Consider the following 17,749-nt stretch of genomic DNA (forward strand, 5'->3'; position numbering starts at 1 on the left):
TAATCTTCTGAGATGTATGTGCATATTTAGACTAGGAGTTGATCGCCATTGATATCTTGGAACAGTTGTTTTCCATGAAAATGGTATCTTTGTGCACTGCATTCTTCAGGAGCGCTCTTAAAAGCCTAATGCTGACACGTAAATGGATTTTAACATTCTCTACATTTATTTTATAAACTGTGACCAAAGTTCAAAAACTTGCACAGTTCTCCTTAGAGAGGACTTGCCTTTAGTATGACACTCCCAGGTTTTTTTGGTCTTCCCTTTCCTATTTCTAAGCCTCTGCCTCTGTAACTGTACAAATTCACCGGAGGCATTGCAGAATATCTGTGATTCTTTTCCTGCTGTCCCAGTTGTCCTTGGGGAGTGACACGAGGCAGCATTGGGGTGGCAATCTGGTCCAGCATGGCTCTGGGAAAGCTGTAAGACAGTCACTCAGGTCAGGCCAGAGCAGCCAGGATGACTGTCCTACCTGCACCCAGTATGTGATCCTCATGCGGTTCTTCTTAATGTATGTGCTGCTAATGCCAGATAAAAGCAAAAGCTAATGGCATCCCGTTAACCAGATTCTGTGCCTTAACAGTGAGATCTGTACAAAGCTTTCCAGTATTAATATCTGAACTCCAGTTTCTGTGAAAATTAAATTGTGTTCTGTCATCAGAAGTGTTGGTGTTTAAAGTGTTTAAGTGTGGTTTAGTTGGAAAGGGTACAAAACTTGAACCTGTTTTGAAAAGGACTCCTACCCCTTTGTTTTGCTAATATGCTAGGGTAGACTTGAATTAGGTATTCAGTGTTCAGCATAAGTTGTCTTTCTTCAAACTTTTTTTTCTTTAATTCTGTACAACTACAAGAATAGGGCTTGTAAGTGTTAGGGCAGTGAGAATAGACTTCAGGAGATTCGGCAATGTGCAGTGCGTGATACACATAGAAATTATTAATAGAAGAAGTTGTAATACAATGCACTGTAGTTAATAAAGTCACTTCCCGATGTAAAACACTGAGCTATGAAGTGAGAATATATTTTCCGTACCAGAGATTCTTTGATCATCAAGCAGCAAGAAGCAGACTGTTTTTAATTTAAGAATGTCAGAATTACACTAAAATGAATAAACTTAAAATAGTCCTTCTTATGTAATAACTCCCCAAGACTGTTCTTGTCACATATAATCTGTGAGTATATACAAGCATTTAGCCTTGCTAAGTAATCTCTGGGAGCTGACCAGTCTCTCCATGCCAAGGTGAATTACATAAATTCATCGTACTTTTTCATCCTCATCACTAAATTGTAGGTTTCTTCCTTACATGACAAATCAATCCCTAAAAAGGGGTTTTGTTCTGAAATGTAATCTTCACAGTTTCAGGTCACAGTGCAGCTTTGTATTTTAAGCTACAAGCTAAATGTATATGATGTTGTATTAAGGAGCTATCTTGAACAAAGGATTTTGGAGCATCATCACAAAGGCTAAAGTAAGTCTGGACCTGGGAGCCTGCCTCCCTGTTGGGGCTGGAGATCAGTGCTGGGGAAGTAATGTTGCATGAAGGGACACTGCTTGCAAGTTCAGGAGCAGGGAACTCAGTGGAAAGCAGGGAAGAGGCTCTGTAAGGTGATGCTTGAGCAGCAGCAAGCTCAGGAATGGAGAAAACCCCCAGGATTTGTAGACTCTATTATAATGACAGTCTAATAAAGCTTTAAACCCGGTATAGTATTCTAAGGCTATGCTATAATAGCTAATTTGCTTGTAAATGGAAATTGTTAATGGTTTATGTGCAACTTCCTGCATCTAGATAACGATTTTCATCTCCATTTATGAAGAAATTCTATGTAAAGAAAGCCATGAAGTGAAAGCTCCTCCTCCCTCTTTCTCAAATCCTTTGAGTATTAAATTGGTTTGAAGATATATATGTTTTGAAGCACACAATTTATCCTTCCCCTGTCACTGCAATTCTAAGGTGCTTTTATTTGCTTTCTAGACCTAGAAAAAAGTCAGGTTTGCTTTAGTTTTTGAAATTATTTGATCAATGTTCATTCCTGGTACACATGGGAAAATCAGTTTTTCCCTATGAATAATGGATTTAAAAGAAAATATAGGGATAATTTTCAATGCATTAAACCCCATATATATATATATATATATATGTATTGATTCAGATCATCTTTTCCTATCTATGTAAGTCCCATTTTCTCCCAAGGAAGGAAAATACTATTGTGTGAAATACTGTCACTAGCACAGCAGGATAAATAGAATTAGCAGCTCATTAATACAATGTTGGTTGAACAAATGCTTGCTGTGTCTCAAAAAATGAAAACATGTAAGGAGACAAACAGCAAACCAAAATAAGTCTGCCAGCTGTCATGGAAAATGCCGCTGCTTTGTGAATAGAAATGCTTCTGCTGTCTCTAGAAGAGTACTAGTGTTGTGCATAAAAGTGATAACCCTGGGAGATACATTTCACAACATTTCCAGCCACTCCGATCCATACAGGGATGGGTGGAGATGACAAAGCTGTTGCTTTGCTGTCATTGTCCTGTAAAGCAAAAAGATGTGTCTGTCCATAGATAGCCAGGCATTTACCATGTGGTGTTTACATTTAGCTAGTTCAGTTTCCAAGTATAACCAAATAATATGCAGGATTTAGAGACTCATCTTACTTTCAACAGCGAAGGTGTAGAGCCAGCCAGCTGTCCTGACTGCTCTGGGCAGGCTGGCATTTCAGAGCCTTCCCAAGTGGGGGTTCCTTTATCTGTCATTCACTAAGCCAGGGAGCAGGAGCAATGCGACATCCAAAGGGCCAGGTACAAAGACATTAGTTGATACTCCCCAGAGTCACCCTGCTTTAAAAACCTGGGGACTCAATAGGGAACAGCATTTTGAAATGTGCTACCCAATGTTGCTGCCTTTCCATGGGTGGTTCATTTTCTTGTCGGTGCTGTTGTGCTGCCGCTAGTTTACGGCCCAGCTACGAGGCAGTGTCCTCCTTCAGAGGGCAAGGGTATGCTGGCTGTCTAGTCCTGACACTTCTTCGTCAAATTTAATATTTGGATTCCAGCTTTCAGCAATGATGGATAAATTTTCCTCTTTTGAGCAAAATCAGGGATTAAATGGGACACAATGGTTTGATGAATAATCCAGAAACTCTGTTTAATCTTTTGCTGCGTAAAGATCAACAGCCAATTTACAGAGGATTTGTTCATTTAACTTCTGTCAAAAGGCTTGAGAAAAATAAGTATCATCTGCTCTATTGTACGATTGAATATGTATCTTTATATATATATGAAGCAAAATGCTTTTTCACTAGTAGCATGCTTGCTGCACAGAGAAAAAAAATGTTATTTATTTTCACCTAAGACTCTCCAGGACATTTTGTTTGTCTCCTATTTTGTGGCCCTGCTGCAGTTTTCCTGGAGCCACTGCATGCTCACAGGAGTGCATTGCATGCAGGGTGATGATCGGAGGCTCTAACCCAAGTTTCAGTAGTCACATACGTTGCTTACGTGTTGTGGAAGGAAACAGCTAATTTGAGTATATTTTCAATTTAGTACTTCATTTCTGGTAACTGTAAAGCTTGAAGAAGGTTCAGGTTTTGCATGCTGCTAGATTTGTGTATTCTTCTTTGCTACTGTGAATGCTGCTCTGCGGGAGCAAATCCGAATGAGGATGATGCACTTAAATGGATGAAGGCGTGAACAAAGCTGCAAGGCCAGGGGGATGTGGGGAGCAGCAGATTTCAGGGCAGGTCAGCATGTCTAGGCAAGCATCTCCAAAAAAGAACCAAGCTGCCAGTCCTAGTTTTAATGTTAACAACTAATTTCAGATGTCGTGGATTACAAGAAATTATTATTGTCAGCATGAAAAAAATAAATGAGAAAAGATACTCAAGACAAGAAAAAATATTGTCGGTGGCAGGATCCCAGTTAGCCTCATTAATTTGTGCAGGGATGCTTTCTGATCGGGAGACTCAGTAGTAGAGTATCGTAGTAATTGGGTTGGTACATAGAGATACACAAAGACTAACTTACTGCCAATGAACAGATTTTAAACAGTAATGGCTAGATCTTTGCACTTCTTTTAATTCATGTGCTATAATTGCCCTTTTCTATAGTATGAGAGTATTTTCCATATAGTTCCATTTAAAGAGTAGGAATTGAATTGGTGAAACTGTTGTCATGTTCCTCTGAAAGTAAAATTAAACTTTGCTGACAACAAAAGAGGAGTTGTGGAGGAAAACACTCCATCCAGGAGATCCTGATGTGGTGCTTGTTTACTGACGAAATGATTAAAGAAATTATAGAAAATCTGTAACAGAATTTTATCCCAGGTTAGGTCAGTTTAAGAAGCAGAAGGTACAAACAGTTCAAACAAGATCAGGGACTTTTAGGAACATTTCCTCCCTTTTGTGATCATTAACATTTTAAACAAGAGCAAGCATGGCCTCTGTTCTGGGGGTGAGCAGCACCAGCCTTCAGGGCCGCAGGCCTTGAAATCCACTGTAAGTGAAGGTTCCTGGAGATGGAGCTGCTGCAGACACCATCTTCCTGCAGGAAGCCAAGCAGCTCCACAGGGAAGAGCTTGGGATGCTTCTGAGGTGGTGCAGCAAAATATAACCGCATTAGTTTTTATGAAATGTTACTGCTAATAATATTAACTCACTGAAGCTTCTGGTGTTCCATTACACTGATCTGCGGCACCATCCCAGGGAGCTGGGCCCTTTCTAACCTCGCCCCCTCCCCTCTCGCCCTTTTGGGAAAGGCTCCCCAGGCGTTTTGTCACTGGTCTGGCAGAATTGGGGCAAAATGACCGTTCCAGACCTAGTGGTAACTAATGCTTTAAGGAACAGCTGGCAGAAGGTACAAGTAGTTGGCATGCTATTCCTTTTTCACAGTCACTGAGCATATTGTTCCCAAAATTTTACTCATCCATGCTGGCGCAAGGCCTAGTGACTGTAGCTCCAAAGCAGGGTATCACTGAGGAGTTATATTCTGGAGACCGAGGGCTGAGGGAAGTGAAGGAAGAGGAGGGGGGCACATGAAGAGGAAGAAGAGGCTCTTTGTATCACTGCAAAGAATTTGAATTTTTTTAAAAAAAATCCTACATAGCCTAAGATACAATTTTTTCTTTAAAAAAAATCCGCTGTTTGAAAAATGCATCGATACTTAGTTTAATGGTGATCTATTTCAGACCTACTTCTATATGTACTTCAGACCATGCATTATATATTCTGCATTCAGAGTTTCTTGATTTAACTTTATAGATTTTTTTTAGGAAATCTGTTTCTTAATGGTAAATAATTTATCTTGGGATTCTTATCAATGAGTCTTTTTCAAATTCCACAGTAGAATCATAGTACGGAAGTTCAGCAGTTCAGAGCCTCAACAAGATAAAGAAGAAAAGACAAAATTTGGATTCACTCCTGTTTTTTTAGGTATGATGTTGAGTGAATGCCAAGCTCAGACAGACTGGCTATCTAGATTATTAAAATGGTTGGTTCATGCTATTTAAAGGAAAGAGAAATATCACCAGATGACACGTTGGTTGTGGGGCATTTCATTTGTTTTAAATCTGTTTGGAAAGTCCTTCTTTGGGAGAGGAGGGGGAGTTTCTTCTACGAAGCCTGGATTTCCCTAAGTCTCTCCTGTTTCTCTACATAGCCTGTGGTTGTCACAGATTTGAAACGGAGCCCCATGGTGAAGAAGGCTCTAAATAAAAAATGATAGTCCCAGTGATGGCACCTGAGGAATTTATCAAGATTTATTATCTGATCTGGGTTGCAGGGTGAGGGCAGCAAAGATGGGTCTGAACTTGTGGCAGCGAGGAGTCCCATGGGCTTTCCACTCCCTGAAGCTATCAGGCTGCGTCCTTTATTTTACAGGTCCAGTAACTAAGTTCCTTTCTCTGAAGGTAGCTTAGGAACAATAAGTTTTCCTTAATGCCTCTGCCTTACCCATTATATTTTTCCCAGCCAGCAATCTTTTGGGGAGCTGGATGCTAGGTGGATTTCACACTAATTATAAACCAGCCTCTTATCGCAGAGCTGGCTCTGCTCCTGAACCTGATGAGTCTTGGATTTCTACTTTTAAAAGTCTGAATCTGTATAAAATTATCATTATAAAACAAAAAAGGAAGAAGTGGCAAAACCAAAAGAAAGGGCATCTGAGACAGTCTGTGCTTCCCATCTCTGAACTTGCTTCTAAAACCATGGGATGTTTGCTGAGGGTGTTTGCATGACCCTCTTGATTCCTAAAGACATAATTCCTGTCTGATGTGTGGAGCCCCTCTGTCCTGCAGCCAGCTGGCCAGCTCCTGCCCTGAGCCCCACTGCCCCTCCGGGTGCCCCTGGGTACTTTGCGGGGACGGACCTTGGAGCAGTTTCCCCCGCAATCGCACTCGCACTCGCACCTGCCAGAGTGAAGGTTTTAAAGGTAACCCTTTAATTCAACATTTCCCCCCACCCCCCCAGCCATCAGTCTAGCAGTTTAATTATTGCTAGATGCTGTAGTGTTACGAAATGAGGTTAGTGAACAAGAAGGCTTAAAGAAGCCCCTTGGCAGGGAAGAACCCAAAGGATCCTTTCTGTAGGAAAAGCAGCTGTTATTACTGATTGCATTCAGTTACACAACTTGATCCTAGCACAGACAGTTTCACATTCATATTTCAGTGGATAGAAGAAAAGAAAATAAACATGAAATAGAGAAAAATGGAGAAAACATCAAAAAAGTTTGGAGGGGAGAAGAGGGCATTTTTTTACTGTATTAGTTTTGGTGAGAGCATTTTTTTTCATACATAGAATAATTATCACGAGTACACTATATGCATTTATTTAAAAGATCCATTAACTAAAAAGTGATAAATGCTTGTTTCTGTTCCAGCAATATTGTACCCTAGCAAATGGTCTACTAAAAAGTTGAGGTCTGATCTTTTTGGCAGTCTTCCTCCATTTGTTAATGGAAATTGGAGTCAATAAAATTGTGATAAAATATTTACAGAGTATGAAACCCCACGTTATTCAAGTGTGTTCTGTCTTTCTGGATAGAGTCAGAATTTTGACGCGGATAAATATTGCACAGTTCTGGCAATCTGAAGCTTTATCTGAATTACTTAATCTTTCAGAGTATAAAAATTGAGTGGAAACCTTGTGAGCAGTTTGTAACTTGGTGCTTCAAAGGCTTGCTGTAAATACAATGGGAAGAGTGTTCTGCTATGGTGCTTCAACACTTTTCAGTTTTGTTGGAAAAGGTGACAAAAATTTTGTATAAATGTTTAAAAGTCTTTTGAAATCTATAATACAGTCTTGGTTCTTCATACGATAAAAAACTGTTTGGGGTTCAGTGTGAGAGCAGCTTAACTTCTGCCCCCCAAAATCCCATTTTTCACACAGGTATCACCTGGGGAATCTTACTTACATAATTCAGTTTGCAGAAGTTAATTAAGACTTCAGTGTCCTAATACCATCACAAGACCTCCTGCTATCATGTCTTTGCAAAGGTTATAGCATTAATACGGTATGAAAGCAGATCAACTACTCATCCAAGCTGTATGCTAAATTGCCCCCTTAAAGCAATGAGTTCAAATAACCAAGCACCTCATTTAGTTAAGAACAGGAATATGCAATTCCAGATCTGCTTCAGAAATATATTTTGACCATATCAGAAGCCAAAGAGATCTGCACAGGTTTAATTATGGGCAAACTTAAAACCCCATGCAAATAACATGTAATATAAATACTTTCTTTTCCTCACTCTTCCTAACCACAAACAGAAAAGCGCGTGGTTGTTTTTCACAGAGACAAGTGACTTAGGATCTTGGCCAGTAAAAACAGAGCAGGACTTCTGTCCTTTGTGGAGGAGAAATGACAATTCCAAAGTGAATATGGATTGTAGTCATTGGATTCTGAAGGACACAGGCAGCTGATGAATTTAATACAGAAGAGTGTGCTTGGGAAAACAAGAATCTCTTTGAAGTTCTTTTTTATTGCCGCAATTGGAGAAACAGGTGTAGCTCAGGCTGTGTCACTCACTGATAACTTGTATATGACTCAAACAATACAATTTTAAGAGGCTTCCAGATTAGGGACTTTTTTTTTTTTTTCAACTTGCAAAATGTGTTTCACTACTAAATGGCCAGTAAACTCACACAGTTTAAAAATACATGCTAATTTCAGGTTTTCAGTTTAGATTTGTGGTTAATCTTTTGCCTTGGTTGGTTTTTTTTGGTTGGTTGGTTTTTTGTTTGGTTTTTGGTTATTTTTAGCACTTTGGCATCACCGCAACTACAGCATTGCAGCACTGCATCTTGTGATGGCCCTTGACTAGCTTTTAGGCTAGGGCATTTGCATATTAATTCCAAAATATGATGAGTAGTGGTTGAAATCTGGGTAGTGATCCCATCAAACTACGTAAAAGAAGGGTTCCACTCAAGTCCAATCACTGATGCCTATGTAATTAAAAACTCAACTAGACACAAAAACCTGATGTAGTACAGTGTGCATGTTTGTGGTCTAGCCCTGTTTTACTAAGATGAGGTGATTTCTGCCTGGCCTGTAGAATGATGTGTTCATTGTTGGGGGGTGTTGTTTCATGTGTGTGACTCGGGAGGGGACGTGTGTGGGAGGGTCCAGAAGGACGAACGCAGGCAGTGCATGCTTCCACAGTGTGTCCTTGTTTTCCCCTCGTGGCGACTTCCTGGGCATTTTGTTCCTCGCGCCACGATGCATTTGATTTGCAGCAGTGAATGAACGTTGTGCTGGTTCCTTACATGTATGCACAAGAAAATTCTGTTTGGTGGTTTGCCACTTCCTCTCAAGGTGGCAAACAAGCTTTTTATTACCAAGCAAGCTCTTTCAGCGCTGGATGAAAAATGTAATATACGGGAAATTAGTTCAACTGAAAAGCAAAGTTCTGCCAAGGGGAAAATTTTCACGCTGAAAGTCTCTCACAAAATATGAGTTATTACAACTGGTGAATTTACAAATTGCTGTCAAACTAGTGCTGAATGATGTTAATATGGCTGTTTAGGGCAGCGCACATTTAATTATTAACTGTTATGATACAAGGCCGCTATTTCTTCTGGGTCTATATACTTTTATTTAGTGTGATCCTGCTCTTGGGATTTTCAGGCAGGTGTGTCAATACAAAGCCGCCTTCTTTGGATATGGAGCTGAAGAATTTTGTCTGTGTTCGGTTCACCAGGAGACCATGCTACTACTACTGCCACAAAAACAAACATACATGTAAACCAGTATCAATTTCTTGTAGGTAAAGCTTTACAGAGTGATATATAGGTAGTTAAAGTAACTTTAATACCCTTCAAAACACATCTCTCTGCAGGATGGAATGATATCGGTGTTGAGTTGAATTCCGGAAGGGGAGCACCTGGGTGAAAACTTGGACTGAATTTCATTCAATAAAATACAGTGATAACTCAGTGCCATTCAATGCACTTAGCTCCAGACCATGCATATGGGGTGGAGGGAGCATTAACTTCTGGAAGTGCCCTGGGATCTCCAAGATTTTGAGTTGCAGTATTACCTCTCACCCGCAGCATAGCCCTGTGAGGCTCACACAGACATTCTGGAGTTTTGATTTTTTTCAACATGACCAAAGAGCACCAATACCTTTAACTCTCTTCCTTTTCTTTCCTGATTTTCTGAGGTGATGGAATTTCAGGTAATGTATAAAATGATAGATTTTTTTCAATATCACAGTCCGGAGAACTTGACCTTGAACTACTGTGGTAGTTCAGACTCTTGGCAATAAGTTCTCTGTATTTGTGCTTTAAATAAAAACTGCAATTTCTCATCAGTCTTTCTGACCCTGGAGCAGTGGAAACAATCTGTTCTCACTGAGAAACACTGAAGCTACATGGAAATGGAACAAATATTAATGTGGATTTATGTTATAAACCTGTGGAAAATTTCAACAGAAAAGTATTTTTGAGGAAAGTCAAGTTTGTTAGATAGCCAGAATGCCAGCATTTCTGAAACAATGAAAGGACAGTGCTTTGGAAAAGAGGGTACATGGTTCAATGATGAATGGAAGGCAACAATTAGAAATTAGAAACTACACGTATTAATCAGGAAATGGAAAAACTAGGTAGAGTATATTAGAATTGGTAGAAACTCAACAAGGAATTTAAGTCCTTCAGGGGCAAGTCTATGGCTAGAAAAGCTATAGGACTCTGTAGAGCTGAAGGATGTCTCTGAGGTGATGAGCAGAGTACTGAAATGCCTACCCCAGGGCAGATCAGGGCCGCTGCAGGGGCTGGTGCTGAGCGCCTCTGGCCAAGGCTGGTGTTCGTGAAGTCACCTGCAGCGTTATTCGCCCGAGTTCATCAGTGTCCCTCTATGGCACAGTCCAGGTCAGAGCAATGACGCAGTAGCGATGGTGTAGACTTTGCTAATGACAGGATTGCTGATAAGTACCATTCTGTCCTTAAAACATGCAGGCTAGCACGTCAATACAGGAGAACCGAGAAAGCAAGCAACAGTACTATGGCTTGCCTTAGGAGACGTACCTCCTGGTGTGTCACTGAGTCATTTCCTTCTGTTGACATGAATTCATACAACATTTTCAGTTGAATAAGTCTCTCCTTTCTAGCTGAACAAAGTTCCTGTGGTAAATGAACAGTTTTGTTGATTCAGTGCCCAAACAGGTATGTCTAAAGGTAGAAAAGTTGGGACTGAACTGACATTTTCAACAAAATTTTACAAATCCTTCTTGCTGTACAATTTATTCTGAGTCCCTCTATTTTTTTTTTTCTGTTCAAAGTGCTAATTAGTTTATATATCTTTTGAAAACCACCGAAAATAACCTAAATAGATAAAAAAAAGTTTAAAATATATGTCTTTTTTTCTTTTTTAAATTACTGAGCTGAAATACTACCAAGCCCTTCAAAGTTTTCATGTCTGGTTTTGGCTGAAGGCATTAGTGGAACTTATCCAAATGTCACAAAGACCCTGTGTATAGCTACAGCGTTGGGAAGGGCTGACAGGACTCTTGGAGATCTGAACAGGTGTAGCCAGAGGAGTTGCACTCACCTCTGAGTATTACTCTAGTGAGACAATAGTATAATGTTACATGCAGAGCTGATGTAGACATGTTTAAAATGGTCCTCAAAAACTGGTGAGGTTGTGCAAAGTACATTCATGGAGCGTACAGGTCATATATAATGTGGAAGCTGCTTTAAGAATATTGTCTGCATTAGAAATCATAGTAAAGAGCATTTTGGTTTGTCTTCTATTATGCACTGCCTTGGCATGCTTAGAATCCCCATGCTGCGAACGTAGGCTTTTCACAGCATCAACAGGATTCGGTGCATGTATTTCATCAGTGGTTCTGATGACTGAACTAGCTTGCTCATTAACTGCTGGACAGCTCATTAATTTTTCAATGAAATTTTTTCCTTGCCTTCTAGGTTCATGATGAATGTGACTTGGGAAGGTAAAGATTTGTCCTTCACAGCAGATGGTTACCAGGCACACCCCAGGCTGGTGGTGATTGTACTGAACAACGATCGCGAATGGGAAAAGGTGAGCGTTACCTCCGGGGAAAAGCGTGCGAGGAGACAGGAGAGACATGGTAGAACCCTGTTAATGACAAGTAGACAGATTAACGTCATGGATGTCAATGATGATGTTCTGCTGTAGCAGGTTTGTCACAACAGTTCAGAAAAGATAATTTTACCTTATTCTGAGTATGTCTAAGGAGTTTTAACAGGGAAAGCAACATATCAGTGAAGATAAGCCATGTGGGTTTCAGAAGATCCCTGTGAAACACACCTTACGTTTCTTCCTAGTTTAGCAAAATAAAATGTATGACTAAAAAATCTCCTGGAACTTGGGTGTTAACTACCTAAGTTTGGATGGATTTGTATACTTTGACAACTCCAGTCTTTTGTTTGCTTGGTTTTATATTCTTTGACATATTTTAGAGTAAAAATACACTACCTTATTTTTTTTTAACTGTACAATTCCTGTTGAATTGGAGGATAATCCCTATAAAATTTGCCTAAAAAAATCAGACTTGTGTTCTACTGGTAGGCAAGAGATCCATAAACCTCTATATAGCCTAGAAGGAAAAGCGTCTTAATATCAGAATGAATCATATATGCGAGTAATAAAATAAAAAGTTTCTCATGAGTTTTTTTTCTTTAAGACTCCCACCTCAGCTCATGATTGTTTTGGCTTTGAGTTTTACATGTTATCTGTGGTTCTGTGTTTTAAAAACAGGAGGCCTTAGAAACTGTTTGCAACATGATACTGTAGGGAAAAATAAATTTTTATCATCCCACGATTTTATTTTAAATTCATTAAGCATGATCCTGCATTATCTAAATTCCTGCTGAAAACTCTGAACCCCTTTTCTTACAGTTTTAGGATCCCATAAAATCAACTTAAAACTCCAGTTTGTAAGACTGTAAGACTCCTCATGCTGTTGAATAATAATGACAAAATAAGAATTACTGAAGGACATGTCACTAAATACGTAGTCATGCAAAACCACAGAGAGTAGTCCTAGATTATGCTATGTATTTCTTTATGTTCATTTGATGTAAATTTAATTCTCTGGATAAATTTAATTCTATCCAAATGTGTCAATCTGAATCTTTGGAGGAATCTCTCGCTCAATAACCATTATGAAAATTTCTTACCCTATTTTAAAATACTTCAACAGTCTGCATATTGTATATAATGTTCTGGAAAAAAATATTGTACTACTTAGGTAATATTAGTATGAAGCACCAAAAGGAGAAAATGGTTAGAGAGGCAGCCAACAATTCTTATGGTATAATAAATTCATACTCTTTCTACCTTAAAACTTCTCTAAAGAGACCATTCAAAGGACAAGGGGAGATAGGTTTGATGTTTCTGAAAAATGAGCTAACAGCAGCAAAGAAATGCTGGATATATAAACCAACAGTACTTGCAAGAAATAACTTGAGCCAGTTTTAACCTTCAAGTGACTCCTCTATCAGGGAATGGAAGATTTGGGGCGTGCTTTGCTGTATCTGACTGTGCACACTGTTGTACGGTGGCAGCGCCCACTTCACCTGCTGCACTGAGCTACACAGTTCTTAGGCTGGTGCTTACATTGTCTGGGCACAGTTTTCCATCTGGCTGATCCCCTTCTGCTCATTGTCACATTTGAGGGGCTTCTAGGAGGAAAAAAGAGTGACTGAAAGGAGGCTCCTACCCAGAAAAAAAAATCATGCATCTGCTTCTAGCTGCCCTTTGGCTTTAGAGCCATTCTGGGCAGGCCAGGCAAGTTCCTTTGTTAGAGACCGCCTGCCCCTAGCTGCAGCTTTCGCCTCTGCTTCTCTGTCGTAGGACTATGGGAAGGGGTCCAGGTTTAATTATGTCAGAGGGGAGAAGTGAAAGGCTGCCAAGAATGGGCTGTCACCACCAGAATTATTCTTATGACCACAAGCTGATCTCTGCCTCTCTGGATGAAGGCAAATAAACTGACTAATCAATTATCCTGGCAAGCTGGATGTAGCTCTCGGCTATCTCAGAGCACCCCACATTTATACCGGCAGAGCATCACTGTGCACTTCAGAAATAATGGGACAGTTCTTCTGACTCAGAGACATGAGAAGGCCCTTGCCCCCCCCCTGGTTTATTTAAACATCTCTCTAGTGTCATCTCGACATTCTTTCCAAGTTGCATTTCTCACTCCTTTGTATCTCCTAGCCAGTTTCTTCCTCCTTGTTCCTTTCTCCTTGTCTGTTTTGCCCAATTTCAAAACTGTCAAAGTTACTCATCTGAGATCTAACGCTTCCTGCTCTGAGCTTCCAGTCAGGCGCATGCTTTTACTTCCAATTACAGTATTGCAATGAATATCACAGCATTGTTTTATTGAAGTATTACTAAATATCCTCAATCCTATATGGAAAACATAGAGTCCTAGTTTCTAATTAAATTATTTACTCATGTGAAAAACTGACAATGCAACACTCTGCTAATCCTTGTAATGTAACTACACAGAAATTGCTAGTAGCTACTTTATGTAAGAAAGTAATTGTGGTTTATGTGAAGATTTCTTTACCCAGTATTCTCCTGAAAATACAAGATTTAATATTAAAACTCAACTTTCTTTGGTTTTAGTATAATAATATGATTTTACTTAAAAACAACTTTTTCTTGGTCTCAAAATTGATATACTTGACTTGAAGCTTGAGGTTATGGAAAATCCATTCAACCATAGTTGAAGAGCATACATCTTACCCCTAGGAAAAGAAGTTCCTTTTCATTTACAAATGACTCAGTATCAAAACTTTGAAGTGGTAACTTCACATGTAAATGGGCTGACTGAGGGATTTGTCCCATATCAGGTTCTGAAAAAAGCTGGTTGGATGATAATAATTTGAAGACTGAAAATCACATTTGGGCATGTTCAGCAGGCATCCAGCAAGACACTTTGACAGATTCTAAAGCAGCTACTCAAACTTCTGACATCAACATTCATATCCTTGCTGCTAATCTTGACAGGCAAAGGGGCTGCTGTTCTCAGGCAAGAGATTTTTAAGAAGACAAGCTTAGTGTGCTTGTTTCAGTGAAACTTGATAAATTTGCCAGAGTTAATAGTGTTTCCCGAATATCACGCAGGAACACCGTGCTGTGCTAAAATGTCCTCAGAGTCCAGCAGTACCAGCTGCAACCCCCCACCACCACCACCCCCACCACCCCCCTGCCATTAATCTTATCGCAGTGAGATGTGACCTGGGTGTCTCCCGCAGCCCATTAACTTCACTGAGTTGCAAGTTTCACAGCCTGTTTGTCTGTCTGTCTGTGTGGAAATAAAACCAATAAATCGAATATTAAAACCATATACTAGAATATAATTACCAGTGGCAAAATTAGGTGGTTTAATTATCTGTGCATATCATAAATGTTAAGTAAGGTAGGGAGGACTGTATAGCATTTAAAGATGAGTTCCATGGTAAAAATTGTTTTTACTAGTTTTCTAGATACATACAGATGAAATTACCATGGTGGTCAGTATTCTGGGTCAATTTGTTAGACATGTGTCCTACATTGTTGTAGGCAGTGAATTTTTACAGGAAGCAAGAGTAACAGGTGCTACATGGCACAGTTGCTAGCTAAATGCCACTGGAAGAACTGTTACTTCCAGATTTATTCTAAACATAACCAAGCATTTTTAACTTTCTATTAATTCAGGATTTAATGTAGAACTTGATTTTGCTCTGATTTAAGTAGCATATGCCAGATCTACAAGCTCTGTGTGAGGTTGTACACATTTGTATCTAAGTAGGAATGAGTGGGCAGAGGGTACGTGATTCCTGCCTGGAATAAATGAACCAAGGTCTTCACAGAGAGCTCCATCTGGCTACTAACATCCACCGTCATGTAGCTGAGAAAAGACAGCTAGCATATCTAATGGTACAGCTGAAACGGCACTGGGCAAAAAGCTAAGACTTGGTCAGATTTCTGACAGAGCTTTTTGTCCGAGTTCTGTGATAACAAAAAGTCACTGGGATGGTACAGCGTAGTTTCTTGAGAAATCTCAATTGATTTCAGAGCAGGGGTGAAGACAGCTGAAGGACCTTGATGGGTCATGATAGACATTCCGTGAAAGTTGTGAAGAAATGCGTGTATTTTAACTAGAACAGATGAAACTGCATGATCTAATCATCCACTTGCTCATATCCCTTTTGTCAGTAGCTCTGTGGCCTAACAAGATGTATTATCTGTGCCCACAGCAGAAACAGCATGCTCTTTAACATCTGTTGGGTTGTCATTTCCTTTGTTCCATCCTTGTTGCTTAGTGTGTTTAGTCTCCCTGTAAATATGCCTATCCTGACACTTGCTGTCGAGTGAAAATTGCATATTGTTTCTATATCAGTGAGCTTTCAGTTAGCCTAAAGGCATTTCCTTTGACCTTTACTGTACTGACTTGTTTGAATTGCACCAATTATTGTGCAGCATTTCTTAAATCATGTATTCCCGGGGAGGATGATTCCTTTCTCTCTGCTGTTGTAAAGGATTTGCAGCTACCATAGCAAGCGGTGGTAAAGTGTGCTTTCCTCCTGTTCTTTACAGCTAATATTAGAGAGGAGATTAAAGAGTAGGGAGACTTTCAGAGCAGCTCTTCCTCTCTGGAGGTAAAGGTATGGCTATCTGGATGTTTCTGGAAAGCTGTGAGATCTTCACTGAGTGCAGAGGTGACAAAAAGTCTTCCCTCCCTGGGAGGTGGAGGAAGGTGCTGTCAATTTGATTAGCTCCTTTCCTTCCTAATGACACAACTCGTAGAAGGGCTGCTCTGGCACAAGTTTGAACTCTTGCACTGCATAGAGTTATTTGGGACATCTCCCAGTACCAAGACTATACCAGCCACTGAGGATTTGGAGAGTGCTGATTACTAATTCTGTATTGGAAAATGAGGCTACAGGAGGTGGCTGCTTTTCTTTCTTCCCCTGTTTGTTTATGATCTCCCCGGGTAGTGTGTTCTCCTCTGAGCCCTGCTGGTCACAGCACTGGTGCCTTCCCATCAGCGTAAGGAGCTGCCACCAGGGAAGAGCGGGACATTCGCATACACCATATGAGAGTTTGCAGCAAATTTTGAAAACTTCAAAGTCTTTAAATCAATGTCTTCAAACCACGCAGGACTGTAAACCACTCCCTATTAATAAGACATGAAAGTGCTCACATCATATTTTGTCATTGAAATTCAGAGTGCCATTGTGAAATAAGGGCCTTGGGAAACACGAGTTGACACGCAGGTCTGCAGCAGAACGTGTGCAACAGGCACTGTTTCTGGAGGAAGGATTTTGCTCTTGTGCTTTGTTCTGCAGCTGCCTTTTATTGCTAACCCGACAAACTCAATTTATGCTTTCCAGTTATTGACTTTAAAACTTGCCAGAGTAGCTCTTCCTTGTAAGTGGAATAATATGATGAAATAAAAGTAAAAAATATTTTTTCCTATAAAGCAAGATGAGTTAGATTTTGTATTTGCTTAGCATTGTTTTCTTTACAGAAGTGAGACAGCTCAAAAAGTATGTTTGCAATATGTGTGTGTGTTTAATGTAGAAATAATACCCCTGAAAATTTTTCTCTTTTCAAAGGTTCAATTGGCTAGTCCTGGGAGTGCATTTAGTAGCTATGTTGTAATGTAACATTTTTTCTTACAAAAAGATGATGGCTGTGTATTGCGTACGGTTCCCATCTGCTGGGAAGAGGGTGATAGGACCAAGTTATTTGTTTGTTTTCTGTGAGATATGCCAATGTGACAGACTTCCTTTTCGTGCCAGCATTGGCATGCAAGGGAGAACATACTCTGCTCTTTTCTCTCTCTGCTCAGGATCTGGCCTTGCCCTTTTTCTCTGATTCGATGGTCTCTGTGAGGGTGTGTGATTAGGATTGTGTCAATCATCGTTGTGTTATTTAAAACCTACTTTAGGGTGCAGTGGGAGAGGGGTCTCCCTGAGGTACAACCATGTGTAAAGACAAAGTTGTCTGTCTTTCTTAGGCTGGCTGTAATTATCTGGCTGTTACACAGAAACACAGCTAATACTTCATTATCACTCTCCTTGCCTGCAGTCTTCAAAAGATAAAAAGGCATGGGTGAGCTGGCCAACCCATGGATGTGACACAGTGAGTTTGTAAGGTGCTTTAGATAGTGGTGGATAAGTTGAGGATCCTATGATTGCTAATGCAGTCCGACATCAAACAAGCTCTTTGTGCTCTCAGCTATTTTCTGATTTCCTTCCTGTATCCTGTAGAGATTAAACCAAAGGGA

The 17,749-nt window shown here is 40.0% G+C and overlaps 1 protein-coding gene across 2 annotated transcripts in view; it reads left to right on the plus strand.

The window, feature by feature from the left end:
* GRIN2A (glutamate ionotropic receptor NMDA type subunit 2A) overlaps positions 1 to 17,749 on the plus strand; it is a 188,712-nt gene that overhangs the window by 106,769 nt on the left and 64,194 nt on the right. For both annotated transcript variants that reach the window (XM_040592942.1, XM_040592943.1), the window contains exon 5: positions 11,409 to 11,523. In XM_040592942.1, coding sequence (XP_040448876.1) covers positions 11,409 to 11,523 — 115 coding nt within the window. The remainder of the gene's footprint in view (positions 1 to 11,408; positions 11,524 to 17,749) is intronic.

This window comes from Falco naumanni, chromosome 4 (assembly GCF_017639655.2).
Source record: "Falco naumanni isolate bFalNau1 chromosome 4, bFalNau1.pat, whole genome shotgun sequence".
NCBI lineage: Eukaryota > Metazoa > Chordata > Aves > Falconiformes > Falconidae > Falco > Falco naumanni.